A 17,039-nucleotide genomic window follows, 5' to 3' on the forward strand; every position below is an offset into this window, starting at 1 on the left:
GAACTAGTCGGAAAGAACATGGCACTAGCTCAAAAGAACGGCAAATTCTATTACGACAGGAATGCGAGGCTTCGTACGTTTAACGCCGGAGACCAGGTAATGATCCTCAAACCTTCAAGAAAGAACAAGCTTGAAGTTCACTGGGACGGGCCCGTTAAAGTGTTGCACAAACTTTCAGAAACTAACTATGCTTTGAGAATGCCCGGTCGCAGGAAGGAAGTGAGGATATATCACTGTAATTTGATGAAGCCGTATGTAGAGCGGAGCGGAGTCGTTAACTATACTGTCAAAGAGCCGGATGGCATTGGTACCAAGTTTAAGGAGTATAGGGCAACCTCCAACTCTGAAATCGGCCTAGAAGAAGTAGTGGAACACTCGGTAAGCTCTCATGCTCTAAGACCCGAGCAGCTAGATGAGCTAAAAGGGGTGTTAGGGGAATATCTCGACAGATTCAGCGATCGGCCGGGTAGAACCGAACTGATAACGCATGAAATTGAGCTGACCTCTACCGAACCAGTAAGATCAAAACCTTACAGGGTGTCTCCAAGACAGAGAGAGATTATGGAGGCAGAGATACAGCGCATGCTAGAGTTGGGAGTTATTGAGCCCGCTGAGAGTGACTACACGTCACCGCTAATACTCGTAGAAACCCCTAACAAGGACCCTCGTCCGTGTGTTGACTACAGGAAGTTAAATGCGATCACTAGGGATCAGCTGTACCCGATACCCAACATTGAGGAACGAATTGAAAGAGTTAGCGCTGCTAAATACATTTCAACTATAGATCTCGTGCGGGGGTACTGGCAAGTTCCCCTTTCAGAAAGTGCCAGCCGCTATGCCGCATTCATCTCGCCTGTAGGCACTTTTCGCCCTCTCGCACTCAGCTTCGGGCTGAAGAACGCGCCGTTTAGCTTCTCTAAGTTAATGGATATTGTCCTAAAAGACTTGCAGGAGTTCGCCTTACCTTATCTTGATGATGTAGCCATTTTTTCGGACAGCTGGGAACAACACGTATCGCACCTCAAACAGGTGTTCTCACGGTTGAGGGAAGCCGGCTTAACGATGAAAGCGGAAAAGTGTAGGTTTGGTTGTTCGCAGGTTACTTATCTGGGCCATGTTGTTGGCCAGGGCATGAGACGGCCGGCTGAGCTGAAAATAGCGACGATTGGAGATTTTTCTCAGCCGCGCACGAAAACGGACGTTCGTTCATTTTTGGGACTTGTGGGGTATTATCAACGGTACATTCGGAATTACTCGCAATTGGCAAGTCCATTAACAGACGCCCTCCGAAAGGGAGCACCGAGTAACGTACACTGGGATAAGGACAAAGAGAACGCTTTCCAAAGTTTGAAAACGCTATTGGTTTCTCGCCCTGTGCTTCGCGCGCCAGACTATACAAAGGAATTCATAGTTCAATGCGACGCAAGCGACAGAGGTATGGGCGTGGTACTTAGTCAGGTCGGCGACGATAACGAGGAGCATCCTATCCTCTACGCCAGCCGTAAACTAAATGTAAGAGAGGAAGCCTACAGCGCTTCAGAGAAGGAATGCGCTTGTTTGGTTTGGGCCGCCCAGAAGTTGTCGTGTTACTTGTACGGAGCGAAGTTCATCTTCGAGACCGACCACTGTCCTCTGACGTGGCTCAATCAAATGTCACACAAAAACGGCCGCTTGCTCCGATGGAGCCTCACTCTCCAAGAGTACAACTTCTCCGTTAGATATAAGAAGGGAAAGTTGCATAGCAATGCGGATGGTTTGAGCAGGCTAATTTGAATTCTGCGTTTGAGGGTCCCGCCTAAATTTTGGGGTTACTAGTGTTAGCTTTTCTTTAGGCGAAGAAAATCCCCTCTCATTCAGCAGAATTCCCTCCATTAATTGCTGAATTTGTCAGCAGGAATTTGCTTCAGAAATTGGCATAGTGAAATGTAGCATTTTTTTTGTTTCTACACTTATGTTGTTGTTGTTGTTTTTTGAAGCCTAGCGAGTCTAAAGTGAGAGCCAATGCACGTCATCTCGGCGCAGAGCCGTGTTGTGGGGTTCATTTTGCAGTTGCCTGTCCTTGTTGAATGTTTTGGGGCGGTGACATCAATGCACAAGTGGTCGCTGCGAGCCAAGACATCAATCCCCCCCCCTGACCAACAGCCGTTCTCTTCCTGCCTAGCGGTTGTCAGCGCTAGACAGTCGAGACTTTTCGGGCCATGGAGGCGCTGTCAAGAATGGCGAGTTGCGCAACAAGATTGCCACCTTGCCACCCGATTACGACAAGGGGTGCAAGACGCGCACCTCTCCCTCTCCGTCGCCGCAGCTGGGAGGCGTTCAAAGAAGCGGCCTTTGCGCTGGAATCCGCCGCCTTCCTCCAGCCCCTTCGACATTGTGACGGGACGAGTTCGGTGCGTGGACAATGATTCCAGAGTTCCCCAACGCGGAGCTGATTTGACACGCCTGGACAAGCCGCCGTGGGGACGACGTATTTTTGTGCTTCTCACGGTTCGGAGTGGCACGGAACAATGAGCGACGCTCGATCGGCAACGATAGTTTCCCGGAACGGCACCCCGCGCGGTTGCCTCTGTGTACAGAGCGCGGTTACCTTTGTGTACGTAAACTGATCTTCAGAGCAGCTGCGAGTTGGTGATGTGTAAACGAACAGTCGCCGCGTCGTAGGAACGGCGGATCGAGTGTATAAAAACTGTGGTTGTGCGAATGCTGAGGACACACTTCTCTTGAGCAGTCATGTTAGACTGGTTCACTTCTCTCATGCAGTCCTGTTGGACTAATACTCTTTTTCTCAAACAGTCATGTTAGACTGAGTTAATTTCTGTAAATAAACCCTTTTCCTCGTTCTCGATGAGAAGCAGTTCTTCACTTCATCAACGATCTCAGCGTAAATAAGTTGGACGACGGCATGGGCCAGCTACCTTCGAATTCATGCCGTACTCCAATCTTGGCAAAGGACCACGGACGAAGGGATTGAGCCCCCAATCCTGACATGGTGTACTACACATACTGGGTGCTTTTGTTTTTTCGGACTACACAGAATTTCAAAACATTGATTGTGGCAGATCATAGAATTCTAGTGCACGAGCTGGATTACGCAATGAGGTGAACATTAGTTGCATGAGAAATTGAAACACATAATTGACTAACAAAAATTTTGTAATTAAACTTTCAGTTAATTACTTTACAGCACATATAGGCCTTTTACAAACTGTAGCTGGTGAGGTTGCAAGGCATATCCACTTGTAACGAATGCACCATGAGACTTGCGGTAAACATTCACTGTTGTTCCACAAATTTTTTTAAACAAAAGGCCATTTGAAGCATTGATGCACAAAAATAACTGCAATAGCCAAGTATTTTGTCACACACTTTGGGAAAGAATATCTCGAAACTGGTGTCACCGAGAACATTCATTCTAAGTGGATACACCTTGCAAACTTGATGGCTACAGTTTGTAAATTGCAATATGTGCTGTAAAGTCATTATTTAAAGAAGTTGACTTCACGTTATTTATTGAGCTATGTATATATATTTATTGTGCAAGTACTGTCCATTGCTTTGAGTAATCTAGATCAAGAAGTAGAATTTTGCCAAATAGCACGAGTGATTTGTGAGAATTCTATAGTCCAAGAAAACAAACACCCTCAACAAAGCCAGATGTGTTTTTATTGCAATGACTTTAAAAGACCTACCACTTTCTGGATCTTTATTCTCACTGAAATTTCAGAAAGTTGCATTTTGTTTGATCCACATTGTGCAGTACAACACCTGCCACTGCTATTCGCATGCTTCAATCAGACTTTTACTTTTCAAAAGGCAGTGAGCAGCACCTTCCTTCTACGATGGCAAGGTGCACATACAATGGTGGGAAGGACTCGGGTGTTGACATAGTTGGCACAGGTTCACCTTGGTAGAAACAGCACAAAATGAGATGATAAATGAGAGTACACGACAGGACAGGTACCACTAAAATGTTGCTAACAAGTTGTTAGTGGCACCTATGCTGTTGTCCACTCTTATGAGTCTTGTTGTATGCCATTTCAACCAAGCTGGTACAGCAGTGGCTTTCTTACATTTTCTGGATAAACCTGGCAAGTAATGATACAAAGTGCTTTATTGAACCAAACGGACCAAAAATGCAATCTTGTGAAATTTCTAGCGACAGAAAAAGCTGCTCCAAACTTGAAATGTTATTCCAAAACTGTTAAAATGAATATGCAGGCCGCCGTATTCAGTCACGTGATGGAGAGTTCCGAAATGCTAATAAAGCAGAAACATTGGAAGCACCGACTACACTAAAAAATTTTGACAACCTTTGGGGCTTATCGTGTACCCAACAAGAATTGTCATCCTGCATGCTACTTTCCCGTCAGGAACATTATGTCACACCTACATTTACGAGCTGTTCTTTGTCTGCAAGTACCGGAAGTGCAGTACTAAAGAAAGAGAATATATGCCTCAGATAAGAGTATTAGACAAATTCCAAGAAGGTGCATGTTTTTCTCAAGAGTCTACAGTTCCGGTTCAGCAGATAATTCATACAACCTGCCGTGGTAGATCAGCATATATTTATTTCTGTGGGCAGGTGCTGGTTTGCCGTAGCCCAGACCTTAGTTAATCCCATAATGGAGTGGGGGGTACAACGAGAAATGCTCTGGCTTTTGGCTCAGTTACACGTCTCATGCAAATTGGTTTCCCTCGGTCATTTATGCAGCTGGCATAATGCCAGCTGCTGCAAAGCTGTAAGGCAGGTAAACCAAATGAATAATGACATGCTGTTGAACCAGTCCCTTTCTACGACAAATATGGGCTGATCTCTCTGTGCCCCTCAGCAGTGCAAACCTTTACTTTTCTTTTACCAACTCCGAGAGGACATACACATTAACACTGAATTTTATGTGCCAAATCTCTCCAACTGAGGCTTGGTAATATCTTTACAATGAAATGTTTGACAGCATTCATCCCGCAGGTCTCGTATGTGAAGAAAGCTACAGGTGTTGGTGAAAGCTCATTGTAAAAACTAGTGTTAATTCTTCTCAAGAGAGATGTTTAGTCTTATCTTTATTGTGACGAATAAATAAAAAGCACGCACAGAAAAGGAATGATAGTAAAAGCACCCATAATGTTTGTGCAACTACAACGTCCTTTTGTCCTGCTCCATCCTCGCCGTGAACTCCTGCATGTGGCGTTCGATCTTGCTTCGCAGCTCTGAGGCGTTCTTCAGCGCCCTGTCGTCCTGACACGTCCTGAGGTACTGTTCGACGAGGTCAGGTGGATCCCAGCTGTTCGCTCTGACTCCGGCAGTCGGCGTCGTGACAGGAGCGCCCGCAGAGCTCTCGACCTGACGAAGACGCTTGGTCAGCTGGGTCACCTTATCAGTGAGTCTATCGATGACTCCGTCTTTTTCCGACACTATTCGCTCCAGTTCCGGCTCCTTGGTTGAATTTTTCTGCGCTCTGGCCTCCCTGCTAGTCCTCTCTTGTTCCCGCAAACTGGCCACTTCTTTTTCGAGCTCCACAGCTCTGCTTCTCCAAAAGTCGGCGGCGTCCGAAGACGACGCGGAAGGCACCCGGCCATACGCATGACAATCGTGGCCGCCGGCGGCAGTCGAAGCGGCCTTGAGATCGCCGTAGCGTTTCTTGATTCGGCTCACGTCTTCCTTAAGCTCACCGATACGCCGGTCATATTTGCCAACCAAATCGCCTTGCAGCGACTCGAGGTATGCGACGCGGTCGCGCAGCTGTGAAGCCTCTGCCCGACTGGCAGCGAGGTCGAGTTTCGTCTGCTTCAGCTCGGCGTCGCGTCGCGCCAGCGCGTCGTCTGCATCGGCGAGCCGGGCCTTCCAGCGCTGGTGCCTCTCCAACACGGCAAGGTCGACGTCTCGCAAAAGCCTGAGGAGCTCGAGTTCGCACGACGAGCCACCGCCACCGTTGGGGAGGTGGATGCGATCGCCGAACAAAGTTTCTCTCTCCATTTGTAGCGCCGTCTGTTTCCGCACAATGCGTAAGGCAGGGCAGAGACCTTTCGCAGCTTATCACCGCGCCGCGCTCGCCGTTCACGCGGGTTCGTGAGCCTGATGTTTACACGGATCCAGACGGCCGAAGCAACCGAAGGCCGTACACCACTCACTGCTTTAAATATGGCGGACATTAAACAAAGCTTGTCAATGGTCAAGCCGCACTTTCGAAGAAAAAATGTCCTCACCGAGAATTTCACAGTTCGGCAGGTTTTTAAGGCGTTACTTGCGTCTGAAAGCCGCGCAAAAAAAAAAATTATCACATCCCGATGTGAGCTGATAAGGCGAACTCGGGTTACACAAAAGTCTAAGGCATATGTACGACTTGTTGACGCGGTACGTCATTCAGTATTTAGCAGACAGTCATACGAAACTCGTGCACGTTTTTCAATACAAACATTGAATGGAAATAACGTCATCGTAATTGCTTCGAGCTTTCGCGCAGATAAACTGCCATAGCGGTGCATCAAACTCCAACCCAGATGTTTTTACGACACAACCATGGCATCGGGAAGCAACGATAAACATTTGCGCACATCGCACACATTGTGCGCACGCCATAACATCTGCGCGCTTCAACGCTCTTGAATCGCGCATGCAAACACACTGCGCTGTTGCCACCGTGACTGTTACTTACTCTGCAGATCGTCGACGTGCGGTACAGGCGAAAGTCCGGATTTCGTCTCCCCGCTCGCAAAAAAGCGCGGAGCGCTCGAACCGTTGTGCTCGCTGTCATTGTTACAGGAATACTGCTGTCGAGTTGGAAACGAATACTACCTATGATACTACGATCAGCAGCTGAGTAACTGACCAGCTACTGGCTGCGCTTCGGATCGACTCGACCTCGCATCGCAAGCTTGTTATCTTGGCTCGGCTACATTGGTGGCCACGACGTAACGGCTGTGACGGTCTACACCACTCTTCTCTACACATCTACACAGTGGCTCGAACGGCTTCCTGGGAGCAGGTCTTTCAGCGTGGAATGATGCGGCGGCGCTGGCGTCGACCACTCTTGACAAAATGGGATGTGCCTGAAGTATATATTTAAGGCGACAGCAGTGCTGTTACAGTAACCGGTAGCGCTATGTGCTTGAGCACGCTCGGAGACGCGTCACGTATGAATGGGTGGTCATTATTTTCCGCTCAGCCATCAGACATTCAATCATATTTCCTTACACCCATTCTTTTCCTCACGTTTTCTGTTCTCTGTGCAAACTTACTGAATACGTGCACACTGTGCCATGCATCACTTTATTTCAGCAGTTCTGTGCACGCAACTGGCCGGGCTGGCTTGCAAAACACTATACGATCAAAAAGATCTTATAATCGCTTTAAATTTGTCTGTTATACAATACTGCAGCTCACTTCCATATATACTGAATAGGCAACGATTACATGATCACACTTTCTCTCTGCCCGCTGATATATACTTTGCTGTCACCGCAGCTCAGATATAAATTGTCGCAGACGCGACTAGATAGACTTGTTTTAAATAGATTACTTTTGCCAGTACACTACTCGAATATTTTGGGAGCTCGCTCTAATTTAGGTTTACGAGTGGCATTGAAGAAATACACGTTTCCCATTTCTCCCAGCTTGCGGTCATCCGACGTGGGAACAAAAGCACATTCAGGTTGTTCAAAAACAGTTTATTTGCACATTAATTCAAAAATTATATAATACAGTTCGTTAGAAGTGGCACAAGAATGGCAGCATACTTTATGGCACGGCAGCCATTTATAATCGACTTACTTCAGTTGCTGCCGTGCACTTCGTTTCTCATCAGACCCTTGATGTAGAAATGCATTCGTGTGACGACGTAAAAACCGATCAGCTTTGAGGTTGTTTACCACAACCAACACCACCAATGCTGCTCCTGTTGATGAATGCCAGCACATAATGCTATCTCGATGTAGCCAACGCTTGCTAAAGCAGCCAGTGAAAATGTCTTCAAGTTCACTGATAAACACGAAAAGCTTCAGTGAAGGGTGGAGAAGTCTAGCGAAGCATTTAAGCACTTTCCATCTGAAACAGGCAGCAGCAGCTGGTTTATGCATGCACTACAATGTTTTAAGTACACACTTCCTTGCGACAAAGCCTGTCACATAGTAAGTCTTGTGTCACTATAGTGACAGTTGCGGCCATGATAGTGAATAATGTATGGGTGATCCGGTAGAGTCAGAGGACTGCTATCAGACGAACCTTCGACGCCTTTAAGATCTCCCTCATCAATTAAGCAGCAAGTAGAAGCAACAGCTGCTGCTTGTACGAACTAGCAGTCTGGTCTTCAGCTTTCAAAAGCGAGCTTACAACTTCCTGTTGAACGTTTGATCCAATGACGCTCTTGGCAAGATTGTGATAGCGAAGGCAATTAATGGCAATTAACGCCGCTTTGGGGAGCCGAAGTTTTTCGCGTCAAATATGCAGGCAGGTAGGGCAAAATCGTCGGAACTGCATTAGGGGCAAGCGTTGACATTTCCCTTGGCATTCGAACTTCTACACCATTTATGGTATACACGGGGTCTCTCGAAATAAAATGCGGTTCAAGGTGCAACTCGCGCACAGCGCGATTCCCTTCACGCGGCTTGTCAATCCGATGCAGGTTACGCTGCTAAAGAAGTCGTCGTTCCTCTTCTTTCGGGGCTTTGAAAAGAGATAACTTACAACTTTGTTGCACACGCGCATATCCACTTGTGCAACCTAGAGCGGAACAATGGTTTAGACTACTTTTTTAGCCGTTTCGCGAGGATGAACAAGCACACGACGCGGAAAAAGTCACGCCGGCCATGCCACAGAGCAAACTAAATGGGAGGAGTAGGCGATGACAGCGCCGCCGCTACTATCCCCACAAGCGGAGACAGGGGCAAGCAAGGGGAGTGCGCTCCGATTTGCCACTAGAAATCCTTCTAGCTCACGAGCTCACTGTAACGGTAGCGTGAGTGAAAAAGAGCAGACAGCTTCCGCGATGGCGGTGTGCTAGCGTATTGTTGCGAAAGCTGAAACCGGCACGCTTGCCGTGTAGTGCTCTCACATAGCGAGCATCCCCATCCCCGTGATCCACCATGATGTACGGACGTTTTGTATCAGCCGCGAGGCTCATATTTCTGCGACCGAAGATGCCACATCGCACGCTATCGGCGACCGAAGTGAGTGTCCTAGATCTGCTGCATGCGGAATCGTACGATCCCAACCGGTCATCGGCGTCCTTGAAATAAATTGGTGTCGGATGTATCCTCGCGCATATAACACCTCGTGAAACATAGCTGGGAAACCGTACAGTGGTTTAAAAGACATACTTGCTTGTTTGTGGCTTGTTTTCCCCATTTTAAGTGTCTCGCACCTATGCCGCGCGCGCGCACGCCTTTTGCACGTTGTGCTCAACGGGTTAAAGTTGGGTCAGTGCTCTGCATAACTAGGCATTCCGGATAGATCAAACAGTTCTCAGTTTTCTAGAAATATGTTTAAATCGATTCGCAACATAAGTTGTTCTCGATAAGTTATTTATGCGTCAGAAATAAATGCGCATCTTTTTTTTTCTAATTTAATTTCTTGTTATTGGAACGCTCGAAGCAACACGAGCACCGCGAAAAATTGCTCGATATAACGCTTTCTGTGATGTGTTCGGTGCCTGTGCACTTGTAGACGTCGTGGCGCGGTCGATCGACTTAAATTGGAATTAAGTGAGCATACGCGGATGACCTGTGCTGGGAAGGGGGCGTCTAGCTCTTTTATGGAAGTTGCGCTCGCAGAATAACGATCTTGTCTATACGCTATCTAATTAAAATGTACTTATTGTGGGAAAGCAACAGATCTAAGGGACATGTAAATTTCTACACATTTGGTCATTGTAAAGAATCGTGTGACTGTAAATTCAGACTAGTAAAATCATAGCACGCAGCTTGATGCTTCCAGAGCCAATTACCATCTGCCGATATGCTTGGTGATCGAAGCAGACCAGTTCTTTGCTGCTTTGCGAGTTGCAATATTGCCCAACATTGGTAGAATAGAATGTGCTAGCTGTGATGTTATAGCCAAGCGGTCCATGGACTCGTGTACGTATGTGCGCAGACGAGGACATTTGTGACCGAAGCAGAGACAGCCGGCTTCCAGCCACCTACACCCGTGACTCATCGGATGCCGACCACCAGAAAACTGGAGTTTGTGCCAGCAAACGCCCATGATGGCATTCCCATGTACAGTATCCTGAACAAGGATGGCAGGCTTGCCGAAGGCGTCGAGGACCCAAAGGTGCCTGCTATTCTTCTGTGAATCTTTCTGTATGGGCTACATAAGCGTGTTGTTCCAGCCTATTTCCGAGCTACACTTACATCGTGTTGTCTCTGAAACTCCGTGACGTCAGTCTATTATTCTGACTACAAAAATGTTTGTATTGTACTTTTCTGTTCTTTGTATTAGCAGCTAGTAGTAGCAGGCCACTTTGACAGCTGCTGTAGGAGGCTGTCATTTAAGAAAGAAGGGGATGAAGGCAGACAGGCTTGCCTTCTAGTGCACAGACCAGGCTGCACCTAGCTTTGAATTGAATGGTTGTTTATTGCTTGGATATAGGACAATATGCTAAAGAAAAAAATATTTTTCAGTGCTGTAAGTTTTCCACTAAAGGTGAGCCGAAACTTATGCTTGATGTTAAAAAAAAGAAGAAAACAAAACAAAAGGAAGCCTTTGTAGGTGTATCTTAATCTAAGCAACCCTTGCATCAAACGCAGCGTAGCTAGGTAAGCAAGTTATCACAACCTTCCAAAGTACTGGAGCTCTCATTTGCCACAGCCCAATATCTACCAAAGACTTTGCAAAGGCTTCACTCTATTCCCATGCAAGTATCTGGCAATACTCGAGCCTTTTTAAGTGTTTCACTACATCCAAGCTTAGTACTTCTATAGTCTCTGCTATATCTGACGCATGTTTTTGTACGCTGCGCTAACCCTGCTGACGCTGGTGTCTGGCTGCGCATTCTTACAGCCTTGTCATATGGATTCTTTGGTGATGCATTGCCGACTGTTCTGTGCCTGACACTGGATACCAACCATGGCGCTGCTGCCACCTGAAAAACACTGTGGAACTTCCTTTAACAGCTTCGCAATAATTCAATGTAGGGAAGCAGGCAAATACGTAATGAAAGAGACATGATACTTGGCCTAGCCAATGCAGCAGGCCAAAAGTATCGTATCTCAGGCCATTAATATGGCCAGGTGCTGGTCTCAGATCAAGCCAGACCATAGCTCCTCGTCGAGCATTCGCTAACTTCATATTGAGTGTGGCAAGAGTGTGAGCGAGTCCGGGGCATGCATCTAGCAGTAATTGTCATCCTGCTATTGCACTTGTGTTACACAAGCCTTTCCTGCCACCTGCTCGCATACTTATCTGCAGCTGGACAAGGACCTGCTGGTGCGCATGTACTCTAAGATGGTGCAGATGAACATCATCGACCAGATCATGTACGAGTCGCAGAGACAGGGCCGTATCTCCTTCTACATGACCCACTATGGTGAGGAGGGCGTGCTCATCGGAAGTGCAGCAGCGCTTGATGACAAGGACCTGGTCTTTGTCCAGTACCGCGAGTATGGTGAGTCAAAGTGCTTCAGTGGACGTGTCTGCAGCAGTGATTTTGTAGGCAAAGGAGTGTGTATAGCTAGAAACCCTTCCAGGTGTACTGCTAGCATAGACTGGAATGGGAAAAGGACAAAATCAACTTGCACTTGTATTACGTAGCGTTACATGAGTGTGATGGTGTTGTATATTGAGATCTTAGTGTTATATCACTAGATACTGTGGTGCACCTTCAGAGAGCAAATCTTGCAAGTGTCATCACCATCATCATCCTATTTTATGTCAACTGAAAGGACAAGGGACTGTCCCAATGATATCCGATTAACCCTGTTTTCTGCCAGGTGATACACTCTTATGCCTGCAGGTTTCTTAATTTCATCACAACAGCTTATTTGCTGTTGTCCTCGGCTGTGCTACCCTTCTCTTGGCACCCATTCTGAAACTCTTATAGACCACTGGTTATCTGCCCTATGCATTACATGGCCTGCTCAGCTCCATTTCTTCCTCTTAATGTCACCCAAAATATCAGCTACCCCCGCTTGCTCTCTAATCCACACCACTATCTTGAGTCTCTTAACATTATAATGTATGTAATTTTTCGTTCCATTGCTTGTTGCATGGTTCATATGCTAGTACTGGTAGAATGCATTGATTATTCACTTGCTTTTTCAAGGATAGTGTTATGCTGCCAGTCATGACTTTGAAGTGGCTGCCATGTGCACCAGCAAATGCAGAAGCCAGAAAGTGTGGTTCAGTCTGTTCAGACCTGTTCAGGCTACAAAAGTTTGCGAGACATGATAATACAAGACAGAATTTATGCTCCACTAAGACATCACAGTTCAAGTATGGTGAATCATTATGTAGGCCGCAATGGGTATTATGTACAGATTAAACTTTTGAACTTGAGGCTATGTGCCAAGGCTTTGAGAGAATCCAGCTTTTTGTCAAATCCATCGTGTCCCATAAACTTCTGTGGCCAACTGTGCCTCTGAGCACACAGTGCAGATTAAGTAGGGTAGGCAGCTTCACTTTATTTTAGCCAACTTGCATTACCGTATATTGTTGTACTGCTGCATAATTGCTGCTGTATTGTTAAATCACTGGAGGGTGTTCTCTTGTGATAACAATTATATGGACATTCAAGTCGCGTTTTTGCTGTCGCTGCCACCATGATGTTACAGTATCAGTGGAGGCCTGTGTGCAGAGGCTTAGAAGGTCCTCGTAGACGTGAGTGATGTGTGGTTTGCCTGGCTGCAAAAGCAACCTAGCCAAACGGACATGCCATCCTGTTCTGCTCAGTTGGCTGTATAGGGCAGTGTTCTGCTCTCCACTGCTGGCATGAGTGTTATGCGCACACAAGCACCTGCATTCCTCTTGATCAGGTGTGTAGACACCAGACCACGGTGCACACACTGATCTGAGTGTAAAGGACAGAAAACGTCAAGCCGAAACTATCTAATCCTTTCATTGGGTGCTAACAAATGTTGATAGATTTCTGCATTTTGTTTCCTTCCTCTATGGTCTCTGGTGGCACTCTTCATCACGCAAGCATTGTGGAGACACCTGCAGTTGTTTTGCATGTTACGTCGCACCACACCTCTAAGGAACGAGTGCAGTGCTACGCCTTGCTATTGTTTTCTCTGCTTTGCCCTTTGGCCAATTTTTTTTTTCTCCCTTGATGCTCTCTGGAAGCGTTCCCATGGGTCTCTCTTTCATAAAGTATGCCAACTGTATCACAGGCGTGCTGCTGTGGCGAAACTTTTCGGTGAACCAGACAATGCAGCAGTGCTACTCTACAATGTACGACTATGGCAAGGGCCGCCAGATGCCCATCCACTACGGTTCTACGCAGCATCACTTTGTCACTGTCTCATCGACACTTGCAACGCAGATGCCACAGGGTAAGGCACCTGGACTCTCTTATGCTATAAAAAAAAGCATACTTTTTGTCAGAATGCAAAACGTTGTTGTAATTCAGGCGCACATTACAGGGGCCTAGGTGGCTGAAATTAATCCATAGCACCTCACTATGCCACTTCACTCCTGTTTGGTTTTATAGAAAAATGCAATTTTGTATCTCATGACGAGGTTCTTGGGTTTTTAGAGGCGATGTTTTCTTTTTATTGAACTGTAAGGTAATGATTTTTTGTTAATTCATGTGCTTTTATCTAATAATAAAATTTTACCTTGTGGCTGGTGCATCATAACCTGAGTTGCTTTGCGCCATAAAACTATATATTTAACCAACAAATGTTTTAACTAACTAACTAATGGAGCCTCCACTATGGCAAAACTGTATCATAGCTTGACTCCTATTTACACGATAAAACTCTACATAATTAACCTACTAACAGTTTAACTAAAAAACTAATTGAGTCTCTGCTGTAGCAAGACTATCATAGCCTGAGTTGCTTTTGCACCATAAATCTCTACATAATTAACCAACTAACGATCTAACTAACTAACTAAGGGATCCTCCACTATAGCACCCCTTATATCCCATGTTTTCCTTTGGGACATTAAATCCTATAATCAGATCTTTTCTTTTATTATATTGCTATTCCTGATATCTGCTGCCAGAAATTGTGTTGCTGAAAAGAAAGACACCTGTCTAACCTTATCATATTGTCTTTAAAGGATACAGTGTTTGCTGCCGCATCTTCTGTATGTGCGAATGTGAACAGACGCACACGTGCAGATATATGCGAGTGACCGTCTTGAATTTCTGCGTCGTCTGCATGCACATGGCAGCTGTGGGCACCGCGTACGCCTACAAGCTGGCCCAGAAGAAGCAGTGTGTGGCCTGCTACTTCGGCGATGGTGCTGCCAGCGAGGGCGACGCCCATGGTGCCTTCAACTTTGCGGGTGTACTCAGCACGCCAATCATCTTCATCTGGTGAGTTCCATTCTTCTGCTCCCATGCTGAACTTTGGGCCCATTGGAAGTACACAATGCACCATTCAGTTTGTTTCTTATGAAACCAAGTTAGGTTCTTAGCCAAGGCTTGCATGAGGCACAAACCTTAGCTAACAACCGACATTCTCAGGTCAATAAATCACAAAGACAGCATGTTCAAGAAATGAAAGCAAAAGCCACACAGCATTAGTTTAGAAAACATGTTGTGGGGTCTGATGTGGGGTTCTCCACCGTACTCTTGGGACAAAGGAACGACAACACAGTAGTGCAAACAATCACAAGGGCATTTATTGCACCTTTCATAGATCAATGCCTGCTAGCTGAGTTGCTATCCACACAACATGCCGATGGGCGCGCGACAAATCTAGAAGTTCGACTCACCGCGACCGGAAGCGAGGGAATATGTTCGCCCCATGCTGGATCCCAGCGCCTGGTCGTTCGCGTGTACGGTCACGCGAATCGTGGCGTGTTCGAAGGCGGCCACGCGAGGCGGTCTCGCAGAAGCATGGGTCGGCGCGCACGCGGGAGACGTCCCCGCCGTGCGCCGACCCGCCGGGAAAGAGGGTCGCTGCACGTGCGGCACGGCACGTCCGTCCCGCTTGCTGTCTCGAACCCAAGAGAGAGCCAGCGCCTTCCTTCCGGCGCCCAGGTAACCTCGCCTGTCGGCGGCGTTAGCAGCGCAACACTCGCGCCATTTCTCGCACTGGGCTTCAACCACATCGACCGCGCGGGCGTCACGCAGGCCACGCGGTGAAGCGAGAGTACAGGAGACGCACTATGCGGGAAAAACATCAGGGGAGGCGCGAGGGTCGCGCATCCCCACAATGTATAGGACATATATAAGAAAAAACTCGAAAACCTAACTGAATTTTGAAGCAATATTATTTTATCACAAAAATTAAGGAAGCGAATGGTGACAACATGGAAAGCTATAAATACTGCCTTAAACACATTTAATAGAAACAGCATTGTAAATGGCACAACAGCAAGTGACTTTTGTAGTTGCCGAAAGCTTCAACAGTTACTTTGCAGAAATGACATCTACTCTTACTAAAAGCAATGCGCATATAATTCACAGTCAGACACCACATTATTGACCGTCCTATTTCTTTCTTCCTTCTACCTACTGACCCACACGAGGTCAATAACGTAATCCCCTCCTCGAAAAATACTTCATCAACCAGCTTAGACTCCAATTCTGTGTCCTTGCTGAAACATTGCTCAGTTTGCATATATATGTGGCCCCTTGTCGCATATCAATAACGAGATGTTCCTTTCAGGCATGCTTCTGGCGCAACTTAACCAAGGTTTAACCAAGCATTTAAAAAAGGAGTTAACCAAGCATTTAAAAAAGGAGTTAACCCAGAATTTAAAAAAGGAGATAAAGTGATTATGTTGAATTACCACTGTTTTATGTTTTCAGCGTTGCTCTGGTTTCCTATTTCAGCCGGAACAATGGCTACGCCATCTCAACGCCTACTTGCGAACAGTACAGCTGCGATGGAGTTGGTATGTCTGCGAAATTCACCTTTTTAAAGCAAATGAGCCTTCTTTGGCTATTGTCCTAGGTCTCTTGTTGGCTAGTGGTGTTTCTCCACTGATAGATTGAGAGAACAGCATCGGTTTGGGGAAGCAGAGGCAGTCCTCGGCCGCTTGCCACCCTCGTGACAGCCCCCATAATAATATAATAATAGAATTGTGTTTTCTTCTATATTCAAATTACAATCCGGCGCTATCATGTCTGTAGGCTGTGTGTAAGTCATACTTTTATTATTTTTCTACATATATTAGCTTGAGAAATTCAATTAATTCAGTAACTTCCTTGCGCCACATGGAGGGCCAAGGTATGGGTGGTTCGAAAATCTTTTTGCTGAAACGACGTCCAATGCTGGACACCGCCTCCAAATTTTCTGTGACACGCAGCTCTTAATGCTGTCGCGTTAACATGCAAATAACAAATTGGCTTATATAGCCATGTACTGGTGACTGGCTCTGTTCTCTGCACTCTAAAAATAGTTTGTGCCCTTTGGCGCTTATCTTGTCCTGAAACAGCAATTGCCATCTTCTTGCCTACCTTTTCTTTCTTTAATGCTGCATCCCTGATACTTCCAGGTCGCGAATCACTATCGCGATCATGCGCATTATTAGTATGACATAATGTCTTGATAGGAAAGTGTGCAGAGCGTTGAGTTTAGAAGAAAGGAAACACAAGCAAGACAGGTGACGATTATTGTTTGGCGACAAGATATGTCGCAAAAGGTGTGAACATTTTTTTGGAGTATACAGAATTAGGCAATGAAACAACAAATGCTACCTAAATATCCTCACTGCTACAAAAATATATGCCTTCAAGCGCATCATTCCTTTATTAAAGCAAATAGCTTGGTAGAAGCTTCATCATTTGCCTTGCTGTAAGCTTTGCGATTTGCTTCGCCAGCCCTTTATCACTATATATGTATTTTAAGAGGACTGAACCAGACGGAACGCTTTTATTAGGTGAGACCGCAGATAGCATCCGCCAAGAAGCAGCAGCTCTGGGAAGATG

General features: G+C 46.3%; 2 protein-coding genes across 5 annotated transcripts in view; one reads left to right on the forward strand and one right to left on the reverse strand.

Annotated features, from left to right (window-relative positions):
- Positions 1-17,039, forward strand: part of BckdhA (Branched chain keto acid dehydrogenase E1 subunit alpha) — a 71,847-nt gene that overhangs the window by 47,151 nt on the left and 7,657 nt on the right. For 2 of the 4 annotated variants that reach the window (XM_065435197.2, XM_065435199.2), the window contains 5 exons: positions 10,082-10,261; positions 11,399-11,594; positions 13,318-13,479; positions 14,330-14,474; positions 15,942-16,003. In XM_065435197.2, coding sequence (XP_065291269.1) covers positions 10,082-10,261; positions 11,399-11,594; positions 13,318-13,479; positions 14,330-14,474; positions 15,942-16,003 — 745 coding nt within the window. Of the gene's footprint in view, positions 1-8,855; positions 9,160-9,589; positions 9,694-10,081; positions 10,262-11,398; positions 11,595-13,317; positions 13,480-14,329; positions 14,475-15,941; positions 16,004-17,039 lie in introns of those variants that run through there. The other 2 variants (XM_065435198.1, XM_065435200.2) reach the window with 2 other exon arrangements.
- LOC135904410 (centrosomal protein of 63 kDa-like) lies at positions 5,044-6,450 on the reverse strand. Its single transcript, XM_065435203.2, has one exon. It carries the CDS (start codon positions 5,969-5,971, stop codon positions 5,132-5,134), a length of 840 nt encoding a protein of 279 aa, XP_065291275.1. The 5' UTR covers positions 5,972-6,450; the 3' UTR covers positions 5,044-5,131.

Source organism: Dermacentor albipictus, chromosome 7, assembly GCF_038994185.2.
Source record: "Dermacentor albipictus isolate Rhodes 1998 colony chromosome 7, USDA_Dalb.pri_finalv2, whole genome shotgun sequence".
NCBI classification, from domain to species: domain Eukaryota; kingdom Metazoa; phylum Arthropoda; class Arachnida; order Ixodida; family Ixodidae; genus Dermacentor; species Dermacentor albipictus.

Excerpts from the sequence above, each read along its gene's own strand:
- LOC135904410 (XM_065435203.2), bottom strand. The coding sequence starts at position 5,971 with ATGGAGAGAGAAACTTTGTTCGGCGATCGCATCCACCTCCCCAACGGT.